The 23,334-nt window shown below is 32.8% G+C and overlaps 2 protein-coding genes and 1 pseudogene across 2 annotated transcripts; 1 reads left to right on the top strand and 2 right to left on the bottom strand.

Annotated features, from left to right (window-relative positions):
* Positions 1-984: 984 nt before the first annotated feature.
* Positions 985-3,250, top strand: LOC127712888 (uncharacterized). Its single transcript, XM_052219489.1, has 3 exons — positions 985-1,071; positions 2,345-2,484; positions 3,050-3,250. Exons 1-3 carry the CDS (start codon positions 1,026-1,028, stop codon positions 3,248-3,250), a joined length of 387 nt encoding a protein of 128 aa, XP_052075449.1. The 5' UTR covers positions 985-1,025.
* A 2,194-nt stretch (positions 3,251-5,444) lies between these two features.
* LOC127712887 (uncharacterized) lies at positions 5,445-15,982 on the bottom strand. Its single transcript, XM_052219488.1, has 3 exons — positions 15,715-15,982; positions 14,368-14,787; positions 5,445-5,458 (listed from the first exon to the last, which is right to left on the bottom strand). The coding sequence occupies exons 1-3, from the start codon at positions 15,965-15,967 to the stop codon at positions 5,445-5,447; spliced, it is 687 nt and encodes a 228-aa protein (XP_052075448.1). The 5' UTR covers positions 15,968-15,982.
* A 1,685-nt stretch (positions 15,983-17,667) lies between these two features.
* LOC127712886 (uncharacterized) lies at positions 17,668-19,528 on the bottom strand (annotated as a pseudogene).
* Between the last annotated feature and the right edge of the window lie 3,806 nt (positions 19,529-23,334).

Raw genomic sequence — 23,334 nt, 5'->3', positions numbered from 1 at the left:
TCAGTTCAAAATTTTGAAGCCTAGGACAAATCATACCTTTTTGTTTTAAATCAAACAATGTTTTGTTAGTTATTTTTACTTGTTGAATTAGTTGTTATGTTATAACATGTATAATTAATAATTATTTACTTTGAGCGATGTATTATTGTTGACCATTCGAGATTCTTTTCTGTGAACCCGTCTTCAGCTGAATGTGTGATTTTAATTTTACTACGCGGGCCTCAAAGGATACTAAATCGAAAATAAATACAGTATTTTTTTCAGTCTTTCAAAGCAAAAACAATATTCAAAATTAATTGCAGGATAAAAACAATGCCTGTTTAATGTCTTTACATATCAGCTGTGTTTCTACTCGGCTCGAAACAGGAGTAATAGCTCACTGAAGCTCGCATTAATACACCTGTGTCTCAGCCTCGTACAATTACAGCTGATCTGTAAAGACACTAAACAGTTATTGTCTATACACATGATATCTATATTTTAGAAATACCCGACCGAAGTAACAATAAAGATAAGAGTTGTGTGCAATACGAGGAAAACAAACGTTTATAATCTAATATCGATATCTAGTAATCAATTGATTCAGATGATCAAAACTTTTTAAAAGTAGATTAGGAAAATGTCACTTGTTAAAGAAAAATAGTATCGCTATTCTCTTGTGGGTTTATACGGAAGCGTATTAGGGACATATTAAAAGTAAAATTGTCATTGAGCTTTTTCATAAAATTTCGCCTATAACTTTCGTTTTTTAAAAACTTGCTTATTGAGTTTATGATTTATATGTTTCTTCGCAATGCTGATATACATGACTGGGAAACAAAGAAATTTTTAGTTTAAGAAAAGTAGAAATTTTGAGTTTAAGGTCGAACATAAATAAAAACTGTTATTTGAAATCACATCATTCTCTTGTTTTAAGTGAAATAAGAATAACAAATAGTTTGGGTTTTCTTATTAAATTTTTACAATAGGGCATTAACGCTCGTGTTGATAGAGAAATAGTTGTCCAGTCTTCAGGGAATGATGGCATGTGTGGGATGTCCCTTCAAGTCGGCCAACAGTATGTAATTATGGGTAGGTACAGAGGAAAATATAGGAACCACCGCGAGCTTTTATCGATCTTTTGTCGATCACAAGGGTCATTCGGATAATCTAACATAGTTTTTAATCTTCCATTTCATGGACAGACCCACGATTAAATGAAAGGCGAAATATATCAACTTATAAGTGGAAAACAAACTGACAACGTCATGACTCAAAAAGAAAAAGACAAACAACAGTACACAAAACACAACATAGAAAACTTTAGACTGAGTAACACGAACCGCATCAAAAACTGGGGTGGTCTCAGGTGCTTTGGAAGGGTAAAAAGATTCTGCTCAACATGTGGCACCCGTCTTGTTGTTAATGTTAGCCTTTTCCTGTAGACATAAGTACGATGAATCCGATACATTGTATAAAGGTACTGAAAGCAAAGCTTTCTTCATCTTCAAAAATCATTGAAACATCTATTTGAAGGATCCGTAGTTAATCCGTTGCAAACAAAGTACCCCTTTAAGTGGCCGTATAGATTTCCTGCTCTTCAGACGTCTGGGCGATCATATTTTTCGATTCTACAAACTTGATTAATTTCCAATTTTGGGAAAAAAACATAAGGGCGTGTTTATAAATATTCAGTCTTTTCCCTGGACCAGATTTAAATATCTTACTGAATGAGATCTAGGCACGAAAAGTACTATTGCGCATATGAATGGGAACAAAACTGAGTTCTTCGTCGGTTGGTAATTAGTGGATAATTGTTTCATTGGAGATAATACCACATTACCTTTTTGACTTCGAATGGATATGTGTTGGTGAAAAGTGTAAACGGATTGTACTTGATTTTATGATGTTTTTCTACGGTGTCACAGATATTTGCTGTATTGCTTGTGTGTCAACAAAAATAATATAATATAAAATAGCAATAGATAAAGACTGATTGGTGACATTTTTTTTCTTTGCATTCAGGTAAACATCATTCAATTTTCATATATAGTCAAAACTAATAAATGAGGGTATGAATGACCTTCATTACTGTATTCAATAATTTTTTCACTCATTATTATTGTTTTAAAAAAAAATGGCTACTTTGTAATTACTTGATAACTGTGTTCTGGACATTATTTTTTTCTGTAATCAGTATATTTTAACCCAAATTCTTTTATTTTTACAGTTATAATTTGTATTTTTGCACTGCATTACTAGTATTCTATTATGTATTGTTTTTGTCTTTTTTTCTCTTTTTTTTTGCCCGTTATTCTCTTTCCATCCAAGACCTCATAAATCACAGAACTCTTTTGTATTTTAGGTCATAGAAGCGGAAGAAAGAAGATGTTTGGATTTTGTGACTTTGTAAAGAGAACAAGTGGTTTGTCTTTTGAAGAAACGTTTTTCCTATTTACCAATGGTCCATATTCATACTTGAAAAACTGCAAAAATGGATGTGATGTAAGTTCCACCTGTGTTGGTTGACAACAAGTTAATTTGAAACACACCTTGTTAACTGTTTTAAATATTATGATTGCTGTTAACTTAAAGTCAAACGGTTTATCGTTCATGCATGTTTAGGACGAGAGCATTAACAATAAATACAATAGGTAGGTCTTTCAGTGTGGTTCGGATTGGGATAATCAGCGGGAAATTATTAATGACATTTGAAAATTAGGGTACAAATGTATATTGTATATGGACAGAAATAAACACCTGCAACAGGCCATACAAGGACCCCCTCAAAGAGTTTTTTTTAACTCAAGGAGCGTGGAACTCTCTTTTTATGAAGATTTTACATGTCCATTTTGACTTCAGGTGGCTCCAAATTGATACATTCATTTTACAAGAATCCGTTTCTAGTAGATAAATATCCCTTGCTACATGAAGATAAGAGCATATATATATATATATAATTATGAAAATCAAAATATGATATCTAAGTCCAGATCTTCACAGGATAAATGAACTCACATTCTCTGCTATCAAAATACAAATTTTGATGATTTCTTTTTTATATTTTCAGGACATAAGCGATAGATCTAAGGGGTGCCACTTCTCACATGAGAACTATGCTGCCGTTGATTGTTTATCTGGGTCAGCATTATGCCGTAAGGAGAAAAACGTCTGTAAATGGTATAATGCGGAGAAATGTCCATCAATAACAACGCGACCAACATCTCGGACAACACCGTTATATCGTCCGCTACCAGTCATGCGTCGTTAAAAATAAATTTAATTGATACATGCAAATATTTTCAGTCTGTCAAACAAATCTTTATGCTTTGAGCTAACCGATACATATCTGATTACTACTCGTATTTTTGCAGCACCACATTGGAATTTATGAATACAGAGTATACTTTAATGTGACAGCAACATGCATATCAAGGGCAGTCCAGACTAGAACAGGATACTCGTGCTTGCAAATATGAATTAATTTAACAGAAACAATGATCAGCATTAGTCTCTCCAAATAAAGTTAAAGAAAAAAACAAACGTGGAGATATAAATATTATAACATGCATTCTTGTCAATTTAAATCGACTTTTTATATCTCAACCCTGAGCTTCTTCTTTTCAACCTCAATTTATAAACTTAAAATCGTGTATACAGTAGAAAAGAAAGGATATGGGATATCCATTCATTACACAAATAATTTGAAATGTATTTGAAATAACAGCAATGTACCGTTTTGCAATAATAAATATAAAATCGTATAATTTGCCTTCAATTATGCTGGTCTTGTGCACAGTCGCACAGTTAAATATCTTCAACGTATTTAGGTTCTGGCCATAAAACATTAGTTGTATAATAAAAATATTCTGGTAACCATATACATGTATGCAAAGAACGTTCAGTCAATACATAGTACATATCTTTTGATTTCTTGAATTCTAAGACTGGAACTTAAGAGGATTGAAATATAATGCTATTAAGCTTAACTTTTGGTTAAAAAGCTCGTAAAGTTTCTATGTTTTTATACATCCCTGGGTTTTAAATGTTTGAGCGAACCTGCTTAAGGTAAATCTAGAAAAACGTACCGCAGATGCACGAAACGTACACTGTGTTATTTATTTTACTTAAAGATGTTTGTTCCTCTGTTTCTAAATGACAAGCTTTTGAAAAGACTTTGTACATTGAAAGTACACAAATAACGGAACATAAAAGGTAGAACATATGGCAAGTTTGTATCATTGTTTTTGAGATATACTCAATTGAAAATTTGGCAAAAAATGCATCTGTGTAAATTTTTCATACAGTTGATATTGACACTTTAGAAAAAAAGGGTTTAATAAGATTTTTAAAATATTATATGTGATACGGTTATGAAGAGAAAAGTAGGAGTCAGCAGGCAAAGTTTGTATTTGCACTACATGGATAAGTCTAGAAAATGCAGAATATCTGACAAAAAGTAAAAAAAACAAGAAAAGAGAGCAAGCTATGAACTATGAATTCATTTAGATATTACGCAATCCCAATATTCCTTCTGGTATTTCAAAACCCTCTCCTCCGCTTCCATGATTGGCCTTTTTCGGTTGCGTAATAATCTGATTGTTAATCACGCTTAGGTGTGTCTCCACGGAGACGTTGCAAAAGTGATTTGATATTAGTGTCGCCAAGATTAGTACGCTGATCACGAGATTTAATACTTCTATGCATATTTCCTGGTTAAAGAGTACATGGAATTATAACTTGACTGAAACTTCCTTGGCCATAAGAGGTTGTCGAAAAGAGTGAAATCAAGGTTGAATTAACTCTACCGGTGAAGATTAACCGAAATGATTTTAACATTGGTACTCCATTAACATATTGTGGAACTCTAGTCATAAGCAAATTATAAATACAAGTATTGAATAAAATCAAAGAGCATCTCATTCTTACGAAATGAATTGTGGAATAAACTTTGAACAGAAAGCTAGTCAAGTCGTTATTGTTTGTTTGTTTGTTTTTTTGTTGTTGCTTTTAAAAAAGATTTTTCTTGTAATCATGTTTCTTCTAATTACACCATTCATCAATGTTCTTCAAGTTCACGTAACGCTTTAATGGTGATTTCACAGATTTGTTATAATTGTGGTTGAAATTGTGGTCTTTGTGGTGAGAAAATATTTCTTTGTATGAAAGACATTAACAAATTCAAGAAAAATGAAGCATACATGACTACAATGAAGATTGAAAATGTAACATTTTTGTTTTTTATTTCAAAGATTGTGTATATGAGCATGATGAGAACAGATCTACTTTTACATGATCATGATGATGACTCTAACATGCACAATTTCTACACGTAGTAGAATTGTCTTCTTTTTTTTTTTTAATTAATCAATTTTATTGCACCTTTGCTGTTAACAATTTACTCAATCTACAGCTTTAATTAAGTATCCCTTTAAATTAGTTATTGGATATCTAGGGAAAGATATTCAATAAGGTATTTCTATAAAGTAAGTTATATTAATACAGATCAATACATTAGAACAATTCTACATAATTGTTGTTTTTTTACCGGAATACGGTACGTTTCTTAACCTATACTGTATATGATTTTTTTATCAAAGCTTCACTGAACCGCGAAATTGATGATGTATTGATCTTTGATACTGATAGCATGACTCTTCAGTCGACAATAGAATTTTGAACTTAAAACTTTTTGTTTTGTTTACAACACTGAATTATATAAGAAGTCTTGGATGATGAGGTAAAAATGTTTTTTTTTTCACACATTATTTTTCAACAGTAAATGTTGATTTCTATGATAAAGCCGAAGATCGAAAGTTGATCGAAAGTACACGTGGTCTTCAAATTATACATGTATGAAGTAACGTTGCATTGTGTTGTGTATTCTGCTCGCTCTCCTGCTGATTATAATTTTGCATTGTGAACAGGAATAAACATATTTAATAACAATTCTAATTCAGTGTAGCTGTAATAAATTATAAAAGAGTAAAATTGCGAATTTCAGTTAATGCACACCAATTGACTGGACACATGTGCAGTCATGTATTAATGAGGTCACAGCTAAGACTTGTATCTAATAATTGTCATTTCATTTAAAGGAATTCGAAATATTCCCTTGTTTTAAGTATTATTTTCTTGTATTTTTTGCTTCTGATTTTATTTATGTTAATAATGTCCCAGATTTCATTTTTGAAGATTTTGAAGATATCAATGACCTTATCTTTCTTGTCAGACATATAATATGCTTTATAGATGGAAAAGAAAATTATAGTTAATAGATAGTTCATATCAAAATAAGCTTCATCATCAATTTTATAGCCAATTACTAAACTTTCAAGACTAAGTATATGCTTATCAATTTTTAAAAATGCTAATAGCTGGTCAACTTTATGCCAATAATGAACATTATATGAACAGGAAAAAAAGAAGTGTTTATAATATAATCATCATGTTGCTTACAATAGAAGCACAAACCACTTGGTACTATTTTCCATTTATAAAGTAATTCATTACAGGCTAATATATAATGTATTATTTTCCATTTATACATTTTAAATTTGTTGTTTCCAAGGTAGTTAAAAATAAAGTTAAATGTGGACTTCAATTTTGTAGTCATTTTTTTATGAAGAATTCTTTCCCACATTAAAACTCCTGTCGGTTTATCATGTGTAAATTGACTTTGCAAGAAAGTATATACTTCTTTGTTACTCATATCTGGTGAAATTTCATGTTTTAGTAGTATATTTAACTTCACTGATGTTTTTATATTGACAACAGTTTTGTAAGAGCTTTCTTGTTTTAAAATATTTTGCCAGTGCTTTGGTATAGCTTTTTTAACTAATGAAAATTCTCTAATCCAATCTTGTTTATTCTTTAAATTTTTTAGTACAGTTTCTGATGAGATGTATCCGTTTTCATCTAATATATTATTGATGTACAAAATATTACTATTAATCCAGTTTTGAAAGAACAAACATTTCCCATTTTCTTTGATAAGATGATTTCCCCATATAAGTTGTTTTCTAACCTGAAGAAAGTTTCTTGGTATGATTGTTTGACCTCCTTTTATTTCTACCCATGTTTTAATTAATTGTTTATAGAATTCAGGTAAAGATTTATAATCTATTTTATTAAGCAAATTAACATTTGTTAAATTCATTCTGAATAAAAGAAAATCTTTCCCAAAATTATCAAGGTAAAATCTTGGAATAATTTTCCAGTTATCATTTTCCTTTTTGATTAGTTTTAAAACCCATCTGATTTGTAATGATTTAAGATAGCAGTCTAAATCAATCATTTGTAATCCTCCCTCAAGATATGGTTTACATAATATAGTACGTTTAACTTTATCTTCTTTTCCACTCCATATAAAATTGATGCAATGTATGTTAGGTTTGGTAAAATTAAAGACTTAACTACAGTTATCTTTCCTATTAATGTAAAGTTTCGTTTGTTCCATCCTTGAATTAATTTTTCACATTTGTCTATTTGCTTTTCTGTATTTAATTTATGACATTCTTGATAATTGTATCCAAAATATATTCCTAGACTTTTAATGTGGTCTTGTTTCCAGTTTATATTTTCAAATTTATCTTTTGAATGTTTAAGTTTCCCAAGCCACAAACCTTCTGTTTTATTTCTATTCAATTTAAGTCCAGAAAGGCTTCCAAAAGTTTCAATAATGTTAAGGGCTATACTTATTTCTTTGCGTGTTTTTAAAAACAATTGAGTATCGTCTGCCAACTGACATATTTTTAGCGAGCAAGATTTTCCATCTAATTTGATTTTAAATCCTTTTAGTTTGTTATTTTCCCTTAATTTAATTGCCATTATTTCAACAGATAAAACGAAAATTAATGAGGATAACGGACACCCTTGTCTAATCCCACGGAATGTATTAAAGGGGGCAGACACCCATCCATTATTTAAAATACACCCTTTTATATCTGTATACATAGTTTCAACCCATTTAATGAATTCCTTTTTAAAACCAAATTTTTTTAAAGATTCAAACATAAAACACCACTCCAGTGAGTCGAAAGCTTTAGTAAAGTCTAAAAATAAAATTGCACCATCTACTTTAAATTTTTCAGAATAATCAATGATGTCTTGGATTTGTCTAATATTAAATCCTATGTATCTGTTTGTTATGTAACCTTTTTGATCAGAGTGAATTATTTTTGGAAGTACTGATTTTAATCTTTGCGCTAAGGCATAGGCTAATAATTTAACATCATAATTTAATAATGTGATAGGTCTATAGTTATCAAGGGAGAGTGGATCATTTAATTTATACAAAAGAGATATAGCTCCAATTTTTTGGGAGTTGGTTAATTCACCTTTTTTAAAGCAATAATTGAAAACGGGTACTATCAAATCTTTAATTTGTTCCCAGAATTTTCTATAAAACTCAACATTTAGTCCGTCCAAACCTGGGGCTTTGTTCAGTTTCATTTTAAATATAGCCTCTGTGCATTCACTTATAGTAATTTTTCCTTCACATATATTGCTTTCATTTTCATTATTTTTTTTACATTCTTTAATAGTTTCAAAGTACTTTCTTACCTCTTCTGTGTCAGGTTTTGTTGAAGTATATAATTTAGTATAATAATTAACTTCTAGATTTATTATTTTGTTTTGGTCATATGTTACCTGTTTATTTTCATCATACAGTTGAGTTATAGTTTTTTTTACTTTGCCTTGTTTTTTCTAGGCCAAGAAAAAAGGATGTGTTTTTCTCCCCTTCTTCTAGCCATTTCACACGTGATCTTATTTGATTTCCTTTAATTTTTTCATTATATAAGCTTGCTAATTGTTTTTCTATATTTTCTTTTAGGTTAATTTTCCTCTCATGTGTATTGCTGTCACAATCTATTTCAGCAGGTAATGTTTTTAATGTGTTTTCTAAAATTTCAATATTATCTTTTTTAATATTTGCTTTTAATTTACAGTATTGAATGGTATAATCCCTTACCTCAACTTTAAAATTATCCCATAAAATATCTAGGTTTAGAGATGTTTCTGTTTTTGTTTTATATGTATTTTTAGAATTGTCGTTTTTTCTTCTTCTCTAATATGCCGTCCATTAAACCAGTTGTGATCAGTTTGATACCAATACCGATACACCACCAGCTAATTAGTGTTGTTACGTGTATATATATATAATCTGAGCATTGTTTTTTGCATTTTCATTTAAATCACTATAAAAGGATAATAAGTGGATACATATATTCTTGACCTAAAAATGGCTTTAAATCGGGCAACAATCATGTCTTAATTAATGATTGGTTGGTTTTGCATTTTTGTTTAACTTTACTTTCAGGACTATTTCGTGTCGGCTAGTTTTTATTGATGGAGGAAACCGCAGTGCCCGGAAAGAACCACCAACCCGCGGTAGGAAAACTGACAACCCTAGTAAATTAAGATTCTAATCAACCTTACATTTTTAATAATTGGTGAAAATCACTAGATTAAACATCAAAATTTTTTAAATAAAGTATCTCTTCAAAGATGACTGAGGCCAACAAATGGAAAATTCATATCACCATAAACACTGACATAGGTGCAACCCATAAAAATGAAAAAAAAAGGTAAGGTAAACTTTGGACAATCAGAGTCATAGCTAAGCGTAAGGGAGAACTTTCCTGAGTTCAAGATGGGTTCCATTACTTTTTAAAGACTAATTCCAACGATTTTGGTGTGTTTGCTTTCAAATATGATATCCGTGCCTTTTTACATTTCATAGATCCTGAAAAAGATTTGGAAGATACATATACATGATTAACACGTGTTTTTTTTTTTTTCTTTCTTGCAAATTGTAGTTTATCTTCGTGTATGTCGTTAAGTGTTATATGTCCTCTTTAAATAAAAAAAAAATAAATATTCTAGCTAAATAGTTGAATGTCAGGTGAAAAATGAAATGGTTTTTTTTCCGAAAAAGCTCAGCTTTATTTATATTTTCGATATTCTTTAATTTCTTGAATTTACCATATTAACAAACACTGATAAATCTTTCAAGTGCATCAATTCCTTCATAACTTTCTACATCTCATTAAAATATTCACAATACTAGTACTGGGTTTATTGTTATATTTAATTTTCCCAACATTATGAATAAGAGAACATGTTACGCCCGTCGCTTTTTTAACGAACAAAGTTTCACAACTTGGCAATGTCATATCAGAAATTTATATAAAAAATACTAAAGGAGTTATTTTCATAGATATACACCAGTTACCAAAATCTCATGAAAACTGTTCATAGCATTTGTGAGTTTTTAATTAGTTACTCGGAAAAGTAAAATCTAAAATTTATAAAACTCGAAGGGAGATTACGTCAGTAGATAAAACAATTTACCAAAGTGTCATGCAAATTGGTTAAAGCGTTAACGAGTTATTGTACGACAGTCGACGACGGACGGACTGGCAACGGTTTACTATTATAAATTCAGTAAACAGGTGTATAAAAAGGGGAGTCACATTATTATAGTACTCACAATATGTTGTTGTATTCCTCAGAAAAAGAATACCTTATTTATGTATGGCGAAACCTTTCGGAATTTTACGTCCTTAATGCTCTTTAACTTCGTACTTTATTTGACCTTTTTAGTTGTTTCGATTCGAGCATCACTGGCATGGATGGGGTAGTCGTAATCTGTAATCGTAATCGATTGTAATTGATTACATTTTTTAAAGTGATCGACAGTAATCTGTAATCGACAACATTTTCGATTACATGTAATCGTAATACAAAAATACCTCAATAAAGCTAACAATAATGTGTTCTATCCTAAAAATGTACTAAGTATTCCATATTAAGAGAAACAGCAGAATTATTTTGCAAATTTAAGGGCCCAGGGGCAAAAAAAAACAGAGAAAATCCCTCAACCCTGGGTATAAAAGAGATAATTCACCCTGTAAAGGCTATGATTTTATTATTATAAATGTCTTCTGTATAGAAAACAATAACTCTAATTTGAATTTATGCAGAAAACAGATTCCAGCAGTCAGTTCTATAAAACTTTTAGTGAATTCATATATCAGACTGGTAACTTCATCATGTTCATACATACATTTTTTTGCAAATATGGCTTTGTTTAAACACTTCCAGTCATATATTAGCCAAATTATGTTAGATATAAAGTAAGAGATAATATCATAGTGACAAGAATTCTTCACTGACCATTTGAGGCAGACATTGTGAACTTTTAAAGATAAGTAGGCATACAGTAAGATGTGGACTGGAGACAGAGGCAGGATTGGATACTTTATATAATCTTGAATGTTGTAATGATTAACTACTAAACTTTAAATTCATAGTATTCTGAAATGATTAAATTTGCTATCAGAATAGTTTCCTACAGGTTCTGTGCATTTTATGCCAGAAAACATGCACAAATAGTAAGCTGACATTAATTTAAGTCTTGTTTTCAAATTTAAAAAAAAAAATGAAACAGGGGTGGGGGTATAAAATGTACTGTGCAAATGCAGTGTTTTCTTTGAAAGCGCAAGACTTGTAAATTTCAAATATTTAAAAAAAAGTATAAATATTTTTTTTAAATGATTACTTTTATCGGTCTGAAAATGAATTGTCAGACTTCTTTCGACATTTTAACGCTTAAATGATTTTAGAAAAAAGTTACGTGCTTGATTACAGAAAAGTGGAGAGAGTCGAGCGCACCGCTATTTTACGCACGAGTGATTTTCTCATGTTTGTTTTGGAAAGACTTGCTAAAGAATTGAAATTTCCCATCCTTTTTTTGTAAGCCACTGAAATAAACTAAGGCGTAGATGCCGAGATTTTCAGACTACCAGAGACATGAAGTTTGAGGCATGGTGCAAGGAGGCATTTCAAGTCGTGAAATTGCACGCAGAATGCAGTGTTCGGCCTCAACAATTACCAGACTCATCCAAAGATTCAACCAAACTGTGTCTTTGAATGATAGGCCACGTCCCGGAAGACAGAGAACAACTACTGCCCAACAGGACCGATACATTCGTCTTCAGCACCTGCGAGATCGTTTTCGTACGGCTGTCAAATCTGCACGAGAGACTGTTGGCGTCCATAGGAGACAAATTGGAGCAAGCACGGTAAGACGCCGTTTGTGCAGCAGTGGATTAAGGGCACCGCGGTCTTTCCATGGTAACATGCTGTCAGCAGTATGACCCCAAAATCGCCTTAGATGGACACAACAGCGTCAGAGATGGTCACACAGGCAATGGACAACTGTCTTATGGACGGACGAATCAAGATTCCATCTCCACCGTAGTGATGGACGAACTCGTATGTGGAGACGAAGAGGAAAACTCTATGCAGATTCATGTATCCAATAGACAGATCGTTGAGGTGATGGTAGTGTCATGGTATGGGAAGGAATATCGTTCAACCATAAAACTCCACTCATCACTATCAATGGCAATTTAAACGCCCAACGCTACATTGATGAAGTTTTACGGCCGACCGTTATACCGTTTATGGCTAGGCATCAAGATGTTAATCTTTTTCAACAAGATTACGCTCGTGCACACTCCACACGACTTATCAATTACAACCATATTCAGACATTACCATGGCCAGCCTTTTCATCGGATTTGAGTCCAATTGAACACTTATGGGATCAAATTGGACAAGCCGTAAGACGACGACAGCCACCACCAGTTACGCTGCGCCAACTTGAAATTGCATTGCTGGAAGAATGGGCAAACATTCCACAACACCGTATCCGACGTCTGGTCAGGTCAATGCCACGTCGTTGAAGAGATTGCGTTGCAGCATGCGGTGGACACATTCGTTATTGAGACTGTGAGTTAGTGAATTGTAGCGTTGTGTTGCATGAACGCATTGCATTCGAATCGTGGTAATTGAACTTTTTGTTTGACTTTTATCTTTATAAACCCTTTAACTGTCATTAACAATTACTGTAAAGAAAATATTATTTTGTATAAAAATGTTATTTTTAAAAAACAAAGTGTTGCGTTTTCATTGGCACTCAGTATATATATACAATAACATACAGAAAAACAAATTGTCCTGTGGATTATTATTAAATTTTTGTTAACTTGAAACATCCAGTGGCAAACATTTCATGCATATTCAGGACGAGAATACACAAAACAATAACATTAATCAGAAATTGTTTCGACTGGGATTAAGGGCTTGAATGAACACTGTTACTGGAACAAAAGGTAGGTTTACAAAATTCAACTGATTGCAACAAATCATGTAAGGACCCTGAAATATTTTGCCGATGGTTCCTCAACTTTGGAAGCAAAGTAAACTCTGTGTGTACACAATGCGTCAGAATGAACGTCGCCAAACTGACTGGACGTGGCTACATATTTATAAATCCAACACGATCAGACTGACGACTCTCTTTCAAAGGGGTTTTACTTCTGCACTGGCGAAGTCTACGTGACCAGATGTGTATTACCCAATAAAAGTTCATAATCCTATCAAACATGAAATGCATTTAACTTTCATTTGCCTTGTTCCTACAATGCCCTAAACTTTCCAAGGTGCATTAGATTGTCTGTATATATACTCTAGAGAAAACACGACCATGTTAGTCAATTCCTTCTGATGAACCTTTAAAAATGACACTGTAAAGACAAAAATAGTTATTCATCAACCTCCCTTCAGTGTGTTTTTATATCACAAGATAAAATTCATCAACGGTAATGTACAGTAGTTACATAACGGGTGTCAATGGTGGAGCAGAAACTGCTGACCCATCGGAAGTTCATCTTGGTCCAAATTATTTTGGTTTATCTTTAGTTTTCTATGTAGTGTTTTGTACAAATTTTTTGTCTGATGTGTTTTTTTTCCATGGTGTCTGCAACCCCAACGCCCTTGTTACTTTCTGTTGCGTCGTACGAATCTTATGCATCAAGCTATTTCAAACACATTTTTAGAATTTGTTTTCTGTTCTTGTGTTGTTTCGCCTCTATCTAAGGTTAGGCGAGGGTTGAGCCCTGACAAACATATTTAACCCTGCAGTATTCTATATGTGTTTTGCAGTTATTATATACGTTCGATAAATATATCACAAGACAATTATTTGTTCAAGACAAGAATTTCTGGATCACCATAAAATACGAAAACTTAACCATTTAAAACACTCGTCAAGAGCCCAGCGATAAGTCAAAATGTTTTACTACAAATAAAATGGCACAAGAGAAGACTTCCCTGATAGCTTATTCATGAATCCGTGTTAAACATCGATTAAAATAACTTCATAAAAAGAAAATAATGGTTATTTTATAGAATTTATTCTAATTTGGTTCTTTTCCATGTTTAAGCATGAAAGTAAACATTGCATCCGTGAAAAATTTGACCACTGCTGCTTTTCACACCTTTTGTCCGAAATATCCTCTTCCATTCCGTCAGTACGAAGTTTCTTTTGTGAAGCTACAGACGACTCGGCAGAATCTTCAATGCTTGAACTACTGTATGGAGGGTCTAAAATTCCCGACACGGTCGCTGAAATTTCGGCAGATGTTTTCTTGTATTGCCTTATCCCTGCTTGAGATCTGTGGCCTGTCCTGGCCATAATCTCCTGCTCGTCGACTCCTGCATTGTACAGCTGTGTTTCACACGTGCGTTTGCAGCTATGATTTGTTAAGTAACCGGACAATCCTACCTTGGTACAAATCACCTTCATAAATGACTTCAACTTTTTTATGCCAAGCGGCTGATTTCCGTATCGTATTGGTGTTCCGGGGATACCTTTGAGTGGTCTCCTATGAAAATGTCCGTCGTTTGCTAATGCGTCAAGGTGGACTTCAAAGAAATCAGCGATACAACGTTCACCTATAAAGGAAAACATCGATGGATTTTAGGAAAGCGAAAAACCTACTTTAATAAAAACAAAATAAAATAATGAGATTTCATAAGAAACAAGGAGGATTTTCAGAGTTTGTTTCGCACTTTAACAGTATTTCAAATGTTTCGTTTAAGTCAGTTGACTGGCGAACGAAAATGAAATACCCAGAGAAGATAATAATAAGCAAGCATGGTTTCAAATAGATCCGATTAAAATGTAGGAGTTGCGCTCACAGCAATTTTGTCACAAAGGATCAACAGTTTTAAGTAATAAAGGTTATTAACTCCTTAAACATCATGAACATAGTCAGGTCAACTGCCGAAACGGTATGCGCATCTTTATACATGTATAATTATACACAAGCATGAAAAGTTTCAAGGATATTTGATTTAAAATGCAAGAAGAGTTTTTCCAGAACAATTTTGTGACAAATGATGAAAAAATATGACATCAAGTGACTCCTTCAAATATAGTCTGATCAAATTCCCGCAACGATATGCACATTTCCACCTGGTATTAACAACATGTAAAGGTTTTCGAAAGAGACCCGATGGAATCGCGCTATAGACAGACAAACGGACGGACAGACGGACAAGACAAGACTTGTAAAAGAAAAAAACAAGTGAATTATAAAAGTTATTCAAATGTTTTGGCGGCATACTTAACAAAAACCTTCGTTTTAAAACTGAGTATATTTTTACAAAAAAATTATAAAGTTGAGAAAATGATACAAAAAAAAATGTATGCTACAATTTCACTTCATATTGACAGGATTATTTGTACAATTCCAATGTATGTGTGTTTCTTATTTCTGGTTTTTTTTTGTTAGTCGATTTATTATATGCACAGCGTTGTGATGAAATTTTAATGATATAAAATTCTGTCAAACTATTGATGAAATAACATAATATTACCTGGTTTGCAGTAGTGTTTAATATTCTTATTGGTGATATTCATGTGACCAAGTCCCCCTTTAAAGGTTTTTGATTGTGTACCAATAAACTGCACAAATGGAGTACCATTTTCATCCCCAACAACAAATTGGCTGCATTGTAGGTCATGGTGTTCATTGCATGCACGCAGTCCAAATAGTTTGGCAGAATACAAAAACATGGTTCGTTGAAGCATTTCTGCCGACTCCTTCCCGAACACCTTTTCTCTCCACATCGATTCTTCCTGTTCTTGGATTATTGATTCTGCTTGTTTAATCTCGCATCCGATTCCCTTTTCTATCAGCATCTTCATACGAGCATCCAGAACCTTTCGAAATTTACCGAAGTTAAGATTCTGCTCATCTAAGAAATTTTTATCGTTCACGTCAGCATCTCTAAGATATCAGAGCAATCCACATGTAATGAGATATAGAGACTTTGGTTGGTACTCCACTCCGTCCTTTCTACGTGCTTCGACGATAAAACGTTGCAGCTAGAAATCCATGTCCTCTGAATTCATATTTAGAAGCTCTGGCACCACCCCTTCTCTACTTAAACGCCATTTCTCAAAAACGTTGAACGCCCATTTTGTGTTATTTTTAGTGTTCTGATTCTCAGTTTGTTGTATCATTAAAGAAAGGTCTTCTTCTGAAACGGGCGCCCCGAATCTTTTATTTTGACCAAGCTCACTATCCACAACGAATTCCCCATAGCTATCGGTTTCCAATTCATTACTGCTATCTGAAAAATAATTGAAGTAAAATATATCTATTTTGCTTACATTTAGATTTTTTTTAAATATTTCAAAGACTCTTCAAATCACTTTACACTAGATTGGTTCACGTCGTTTTTCTCGACTATTATACCATAAGTCAGCGTACAATATAAATGTGTGCATGTGCCTTCTGACAACGCGGATTCAAGAATTTACAAACATAAGCAAGAAATCGGTTTAGAAAACCTTTATCCTTTAAAAACCATAACATTTCTTAATGGCCAAACGATATGAATTTTCTCGCGGTTCTTTAAGGTTCATCTTGACCCATTGTAGGGTGTGCTTGATTGGTTTATATCTTACAACTTTAATTAAATGAAATATCAAACGATTCGTTTTATATAATTTTTTTTAAAGTGTTTCAGTCGACCTCAGTGGAAACCCATTCTAAAAAAATGAATCTTAATCTCTCGTAACTATTCAGACAATTTAAATTAAAAATTGTGAAGTTAATGATAATAGCTGTGTCCTGTCACCCTCAAGATTTTCAGAAATGAAGGATAAAAAACAAAAACTTGCCTTTTTTGAATTGCATGTTGAATTTGTGATGAATTCCAACTATAAAATCGGGGTTTTTTTCTTGACATTTTTTTTAAATCAGGGTAGCAGGACATATAGCTCTCATCATAAACTTCATAATTCACTGTTGCAATGGTGTGAACATTTATCAGATTATTCACTTATTTTTTAATGACTAATGCAAACAAAACTTTTCAAGTTAAGGGGTAATTTACAAAATAGAAAAAAATAATTTAACCAATCTAAACACACCCTACAATGGGTCATGATAAACCATAAATACCATCAATTAATTTGTAACAATAATATGTGTAATATTTATAACGTGAGTGGCATGAGTCGCGTGGACCTCATTTTTCTCCCAAGGTACACAATAAAGAAATCATGAACTCACTAAAATGGCATTTGAAGGTTGATGGTATATTTTTTTTAACAAAACCAGTTTCCACAAATTCATATTTATCAAAAAACAAAGATGTTTTAGATTTCTTCTATTTACCATTATTAAAAATAGTAAGAGGGCACTGCATGCTACCTCGCCTTTTTAAAAATATCTGATTCATGAATGAATAACAGCAATTAAAGCGCTGTTCCAGAGCTGTATATTAAATTTTGTCTCATTTGCTACTATATATCTCCTTTTATGTACAGCTTAAACATAAGACAATAGGACGATAACAACAGCAGTCATTTGATAAGAAACCATGATTTGGCAAAGTCTAAAACCTGAAAAAGTTATGCCTTAGTTGATTACGTTTCCAGGGAATAAAATATGTATATATATGATATGCTTACTAAATTACAACATAAAACTTGTTTAAACATTATGGTTCTTTTCCATGTTTAAACATGAAAGTAAACATTGCATCCGTGAAAAATTTGACCACTGCTGGAATTTTTACACCTTTTGTCCGAAATATCCTCTTCCATTCCGTCAGTACGAAGTTTCTTTTGTGGAGCTACAGACGACTCGGCAGAATCTTCAATGCTTGAACTACTGTATGGAAGGTCTAAAATTCTCGACACGGTCGCTGAAATTTCGGCAGATGTTTTCTTGTATTGCCTTATCCCTGTTTGAGATCTGTGGCCTGTCCTGGTCATAATCTCCTGCTCATCGACTCCTGCATTGTACAGCTGTGTTGCACACATGCGTTTGCAGCTATGATTTGTGAAGTAACCGGACAATCCTGCCTTGGTACAAATCACCTTCATAAATGACTTCAACTTATTTATGACAAGCGGCTGATTTCCGTATCGTATTGGTGTTCAGGGAATACCTTTGAGTGTTCTCCTATAAAAATTTCCGTCGTTTGCTAATGCGTCAAGGTGGACTTTAAAGAAATCAGCGATAGAACGTTCCCCCGATAAAGGAAAACATCGATGGATTTAAGGAAAGCGAAAAACCTACTTTAATAAAGACAAAATAAAATAATGAGATTTCATAAGAAACAAGGAGGATTTTCAGAGTATGTTTCGCACTTTAACAGTATTTCAAATGTTTCGTTTAAGTCAGTTGACTGGCGAACGAAAATGAAATACCCAGACAAGATAATAATAAGCAAGCATGGTTTCAAATAAATCCGATTTAAAATGTAGGAGTTGCGCTCACAGCAATTTTGTCACAAAGGATCAACAGTTTTAAGTAATAAAGGTTATTAACTCCTTAAACATAGTCAGGTCAACTACCGAAACGGTATGCGCATCTTTATACATGTATAATTATACACAAGCATGAAAAGTTTCAAGGATATTTGATTTAAAATGCAAGAAGAGTTTTTCCAGAACAATTTTGTGACAAATGATGAAAAAATATGACATCAAGTGACTCCTTCAAATATAGTCTGATTAAATTCCCGCAACGATATGCACATTTCCACCTGGTATTAACAACATGTAAAGGTTTTCGAAAGAGACCCGATGGAATCGCGCTATAGACAGACAAACGGACGGACAGACGGACAAGAAAAGACTTGTAAAAGAAAAAACAAGTGAATTATAAAAGTTATTCAAATGTTTTGACGGCATACTTAACAAAAACCTTAACTTGTTAAAACTGAGTATATTTTTACAAAAAATTATAAAGTTGAGAAAAAGATACAAAAAAAAAAATTATGCTACAATTTCACTTCATATTGACAGGATTATTTGTACAATTCCAATGTATGTGTGTTTCTTGTTTCTGTTTTTTTTTTTTTTTTGTTAGTCGATTTATTATATGCACAGCGTTGTGATGAAATTTTAATGATATAAAATTCTGTCAAACTATTGATGAAATAACATAATATTACCTGGTTTACATTAGTGTTTAATATTCTTATTGGTGATATTCATGTGACCAAGTCCCCCTTTAAAGGTTTTTGATTGTCTTCCAATAAACTGCACAAATGGTATACCATTTTCATCCCCAACAACAAATTGGCTGCATTGTAGGTCATGGTGTTCGTTGCATGCACGCAGTCCAAATAGTTTGGCGGAATAAAAAAACATGGTTCGTTGAAGCATTTCTGCCGACTCCTTCCCGAACACCTTTTCTCTCCACATCGATTCTTCCTGTTCTTGGATTATTGATTCTGCTTGTTTAATCTCGCATCCGATTCCCTTTTCTATCAGCATCTTCATACGAGCATCCATAACCTTTCGAAATTTACAGAAGTTAAGATTCTACTCATCTAAGAAATTTTTATCGTTCACGTCAGCATCTCTAAAATATCGTAGCAATCCACATGTAATGAGATATAGAGACTTTGGTGGGTACTCCACTCCGTCCTTTCTACGTGCCTCGACGATAAAACGTTGCAGCCAGAAGTCCATGTCCTCTGAATTCATATTTAGAAGCTCTGGCACCACCCCTTCTCTACTTAAACGCCATTTCTCAAAAACGTTGAACGCCCATTTTGTGTTATTTTTAGTGTTCTGATTCTCAGTTTGTTTTATCATTAAAGAAAGGTCTTCTTCTGAAACGGGCGGCCCGAATCTTTTATTTTGACCAAGCTCACTATCAACAACGAATTCCCCATAGCTATCGGTTTCCAATTCATTACTGCTATCTGAAAAATAATTGAAGTAAAATATATCTATTTTGCTTACATTTAGATTTTTTTAAACATTTCAAAGACTCTTCAAATCACTTTACACTAGATTGGTTCACGTCGTTTTTCTCGACTATTTTACCATAAGTCAGCGTACAATGTAAATGTGTGCATGTGCCTTCTGACAACACGGATTCAAGAATTTACAAAAATAAGCAAGAAATCGTTTTAGACAACCTTTGTCCTTTAAAAACCATAACATTTCTTAATGGCCAAACGATATGAATTTTCTCGCGGTTCTTTAAGGTTCATCTTGACCCATTGTAGGGTGTGCTTGATTGGTTTATATATTACAACTTTAATTAAATGAAATATCAAACGATTCGTTTTATGTAATTTTTTTAAAGTGTTTCAGTCGACCACAGTGGAAACCCATTCTAAAAAAATGAATCTTAACCTCTCGTAACTATTCAGACAATTTAAATTAAAAATTGTGAAGTTAATGATAATAGCTGTGTCCTGTCACCCTCAAGATTTTCAGAAATGAAGGATAAATAACAAAAACTTGCCTTTTTGAATTGCATGTTGAATTTGTGATGAATTCCTACTATAAAATCGGTTTTTTTTTTCTTGACATTTTTTTTTTAAATCAGGGTAGCAGGACATATAGCTCTCATCATAAACTTCATAATTTACTGTTGCAATGGTCTGAACATTTATCAGATTATTCACTTATTTTTTAATGACTAATGCAAACAAAACTTTTCAAGTTAAGGGGTAATTTACAAAATAGAAAAAAATAATTTAACCAATCAAAACACACCCTACAATGGGTCATGATAAACCATAAATACCATCAATTAATTTGTAACAATAATATGTGTAATATTTATAACGTGAGTGGCATGAGTCGCGTGGACCTCATTTTTCTCCCAAGGTACACAATAAAGAAATCATGAACTCACTAAAATGGCATTTGAAGGTTGATGGTATATTTTTTTTTTAACAAAACCAGTTTCCACAAATTCATATTTATCAAAAAACAAAGATGTTTTAGATTTCTTCTATTTACCATTATTAAAAAATAGTAAGAGGGCACTGCATGCTACCTCGGCTTTTTGAAAATATCTGATTCATGAATGAATAACAGCAATTAAAGCGCTGTTCCAGAGCTGTATATTAAATTTTGTCTCATTTGCTACTATATATCTCCTTTTATGTACAGCTTAAACATAAGACAATAGGACGATAACAACAGCAGTCATTTGATAAGAAACCATGATTTGGCAAAGTCTAAAACCTGAAAAAGTTATGCCTTAGTTGATTACGTTTCCAGGGTATAAAATAAGTATATATATGCTTACTAAATTACAACATAAAACTTGTCTAAACATTATGCGTAAAAATGAAAATCCCACCAATATGTTCAGTTGCGAATCCAGGCAGGGGGGATCCCGGGGATTGGAACCCCCTTTATGTTTGACAACTAATCCTTTTGTATGTTACATATGGTTGGAGCCCCTCCCCTTTTTGTATAGTGTCTGAACCCCCTTTTAAAAATGGCTGGATCCGCCCCCGATGTTTGAATTGCATACGATAATATCGAGGGATACTTGCGAAAATTACGAATCACAACAGCTAAAATCCGCACAATCGAACTAGAGCTGTCATTAAAGAATACTTCAGACAGTGACGGAAACTTTCAGCAGATAACCAAAATGTGTGAATATTGCAACATTGACCGAGGAATGCGTGTTTAATCTCCAGAGCTGTGTTTTAATCAAAGTGATAGAATTCTCCAAGGTATAATACAGTGACGAGCTGCGCAATAGGTAGACAATGGATATTGTTCAACAATACAATAGGAACTCTATTAGGAATATCCAATAGGAAATTTAACTCTAGATCTCTCTCAGTTCAATACCAGTTTATCAACCAGGAGTTTAAAACACCAATTCCTGTCAATGTTGCAATATTCATTGAGCACTTGGGGGTCAGTTTATTTGCTGTAAAACGTCGATTTTTAACTATAAGTCAAAAACGGAAATAGTAATAAAAAGAAAGACACGAAAATCTAACTTAAGCTGTATTTTGTCTCAAATTTCAAAAGATTCCATATTAATCCCGATAACTAAAACGTTAAAAAATATGACGGCATGTGTATGTATCGAACTTGTTCCGTTTTCCAATCCTCCTGAAACGGATATTATTTTATTACATAAAGTCGGCCATGTTCTACAACTTATCAATCAAACGCACCCTATAGCTAGAGGCTGTGTAAAAAACCGCATGTGATTGAACGTAAATATTTTTTTAATAAAGGCAAAAATAAAACAAAAGTTGGATCTTTATTTCTCGAAAAAAAGCTTTTTGACAGCTGAACGTAATATTTAAATTTTCGGAAAAATACTTATTCGCCAATTAAAATCGTGTTTTTGGGGGGCGAAATTTATAAAGTGACCAAATTTATAGATTTTCATCCACCTTCTGTCGAAAAATAGGGGCGGGAGGGACGATTATTTTATTTTGTATTTTTTACCTAGACACATAAGTTTTCCTCATAAATGCAAAAAAGTGTTGATTCTCATAATTTTTTGGTGAACATTTTATGGGGTAGGAGGGGATAAAATTACTATCTTAATTTTAATTGGCCTAAAAATTGACCCATATTTTGACATGATCTATCAGATTTTTCAAATTTATAATTGTATATACTTATAAAATATTTTGAAGATGGAGTGTTTGATTCTAGAAACTATTGGGCGCAATTGGTTTTCTGCCTTAATGCTCCTATGCAGTGGCGGATCGAGGGGGAGGGGGGCGTAGAGGCCGTACACCCCCTTTGTTCGCCATGTTTTTCACGATTTATATGATTTTTTTATCATTAAAATGGTCCAAAACGTTTTTCGCATCGCTCCGCTCAGCGGTATATAATCCGTTTTATTGAATTACGCCCCCCTTTTAAAAAACATGGAATCGCCCCTGCTATGGAAACAGTTAAACGAAAGTTCTGAAGTGCATAAAAAGCTTTATAGCACCTGAAAGGGGGCCTTGAATTGTACTTAACAAATTTATTCTGCAAAGTTTAAAATATATATTGTGACACACAAATCAAAGGTAGAGTTCATGTGGGCAATGATAACAAAATCTAACCACTTGAACGCACCCTCGTCACCCTAAATTCGTTCAGGAAAAATACGTCTTAAAACGGATATACCTTTAATTTCTGCATAGGTAAATTTGAATTGTTAGGTTTATATTGATTAACTGGCGACATGA

Source organism: Mytilus californianus, unplaced genomic scaffold (assembly GCF_021869535.1).
Source record: "Mytilus californianus isolate M0D057914Y unplaced genomic scaffold, xbMytCali1.0.p SCAF_8, whole genome shotgun sequence".
Taxonomy (NCBI): Eukaryota; Metazoa; Mollusca; class Bivalvia; order Mytilida; family Mytilidae; genus Mytilus; species Mytilus californianus.
Note: the sequence above shows the minus strand (reverse complement) of the source record. Positions and strands in the feature narration are given on the sequence as shown.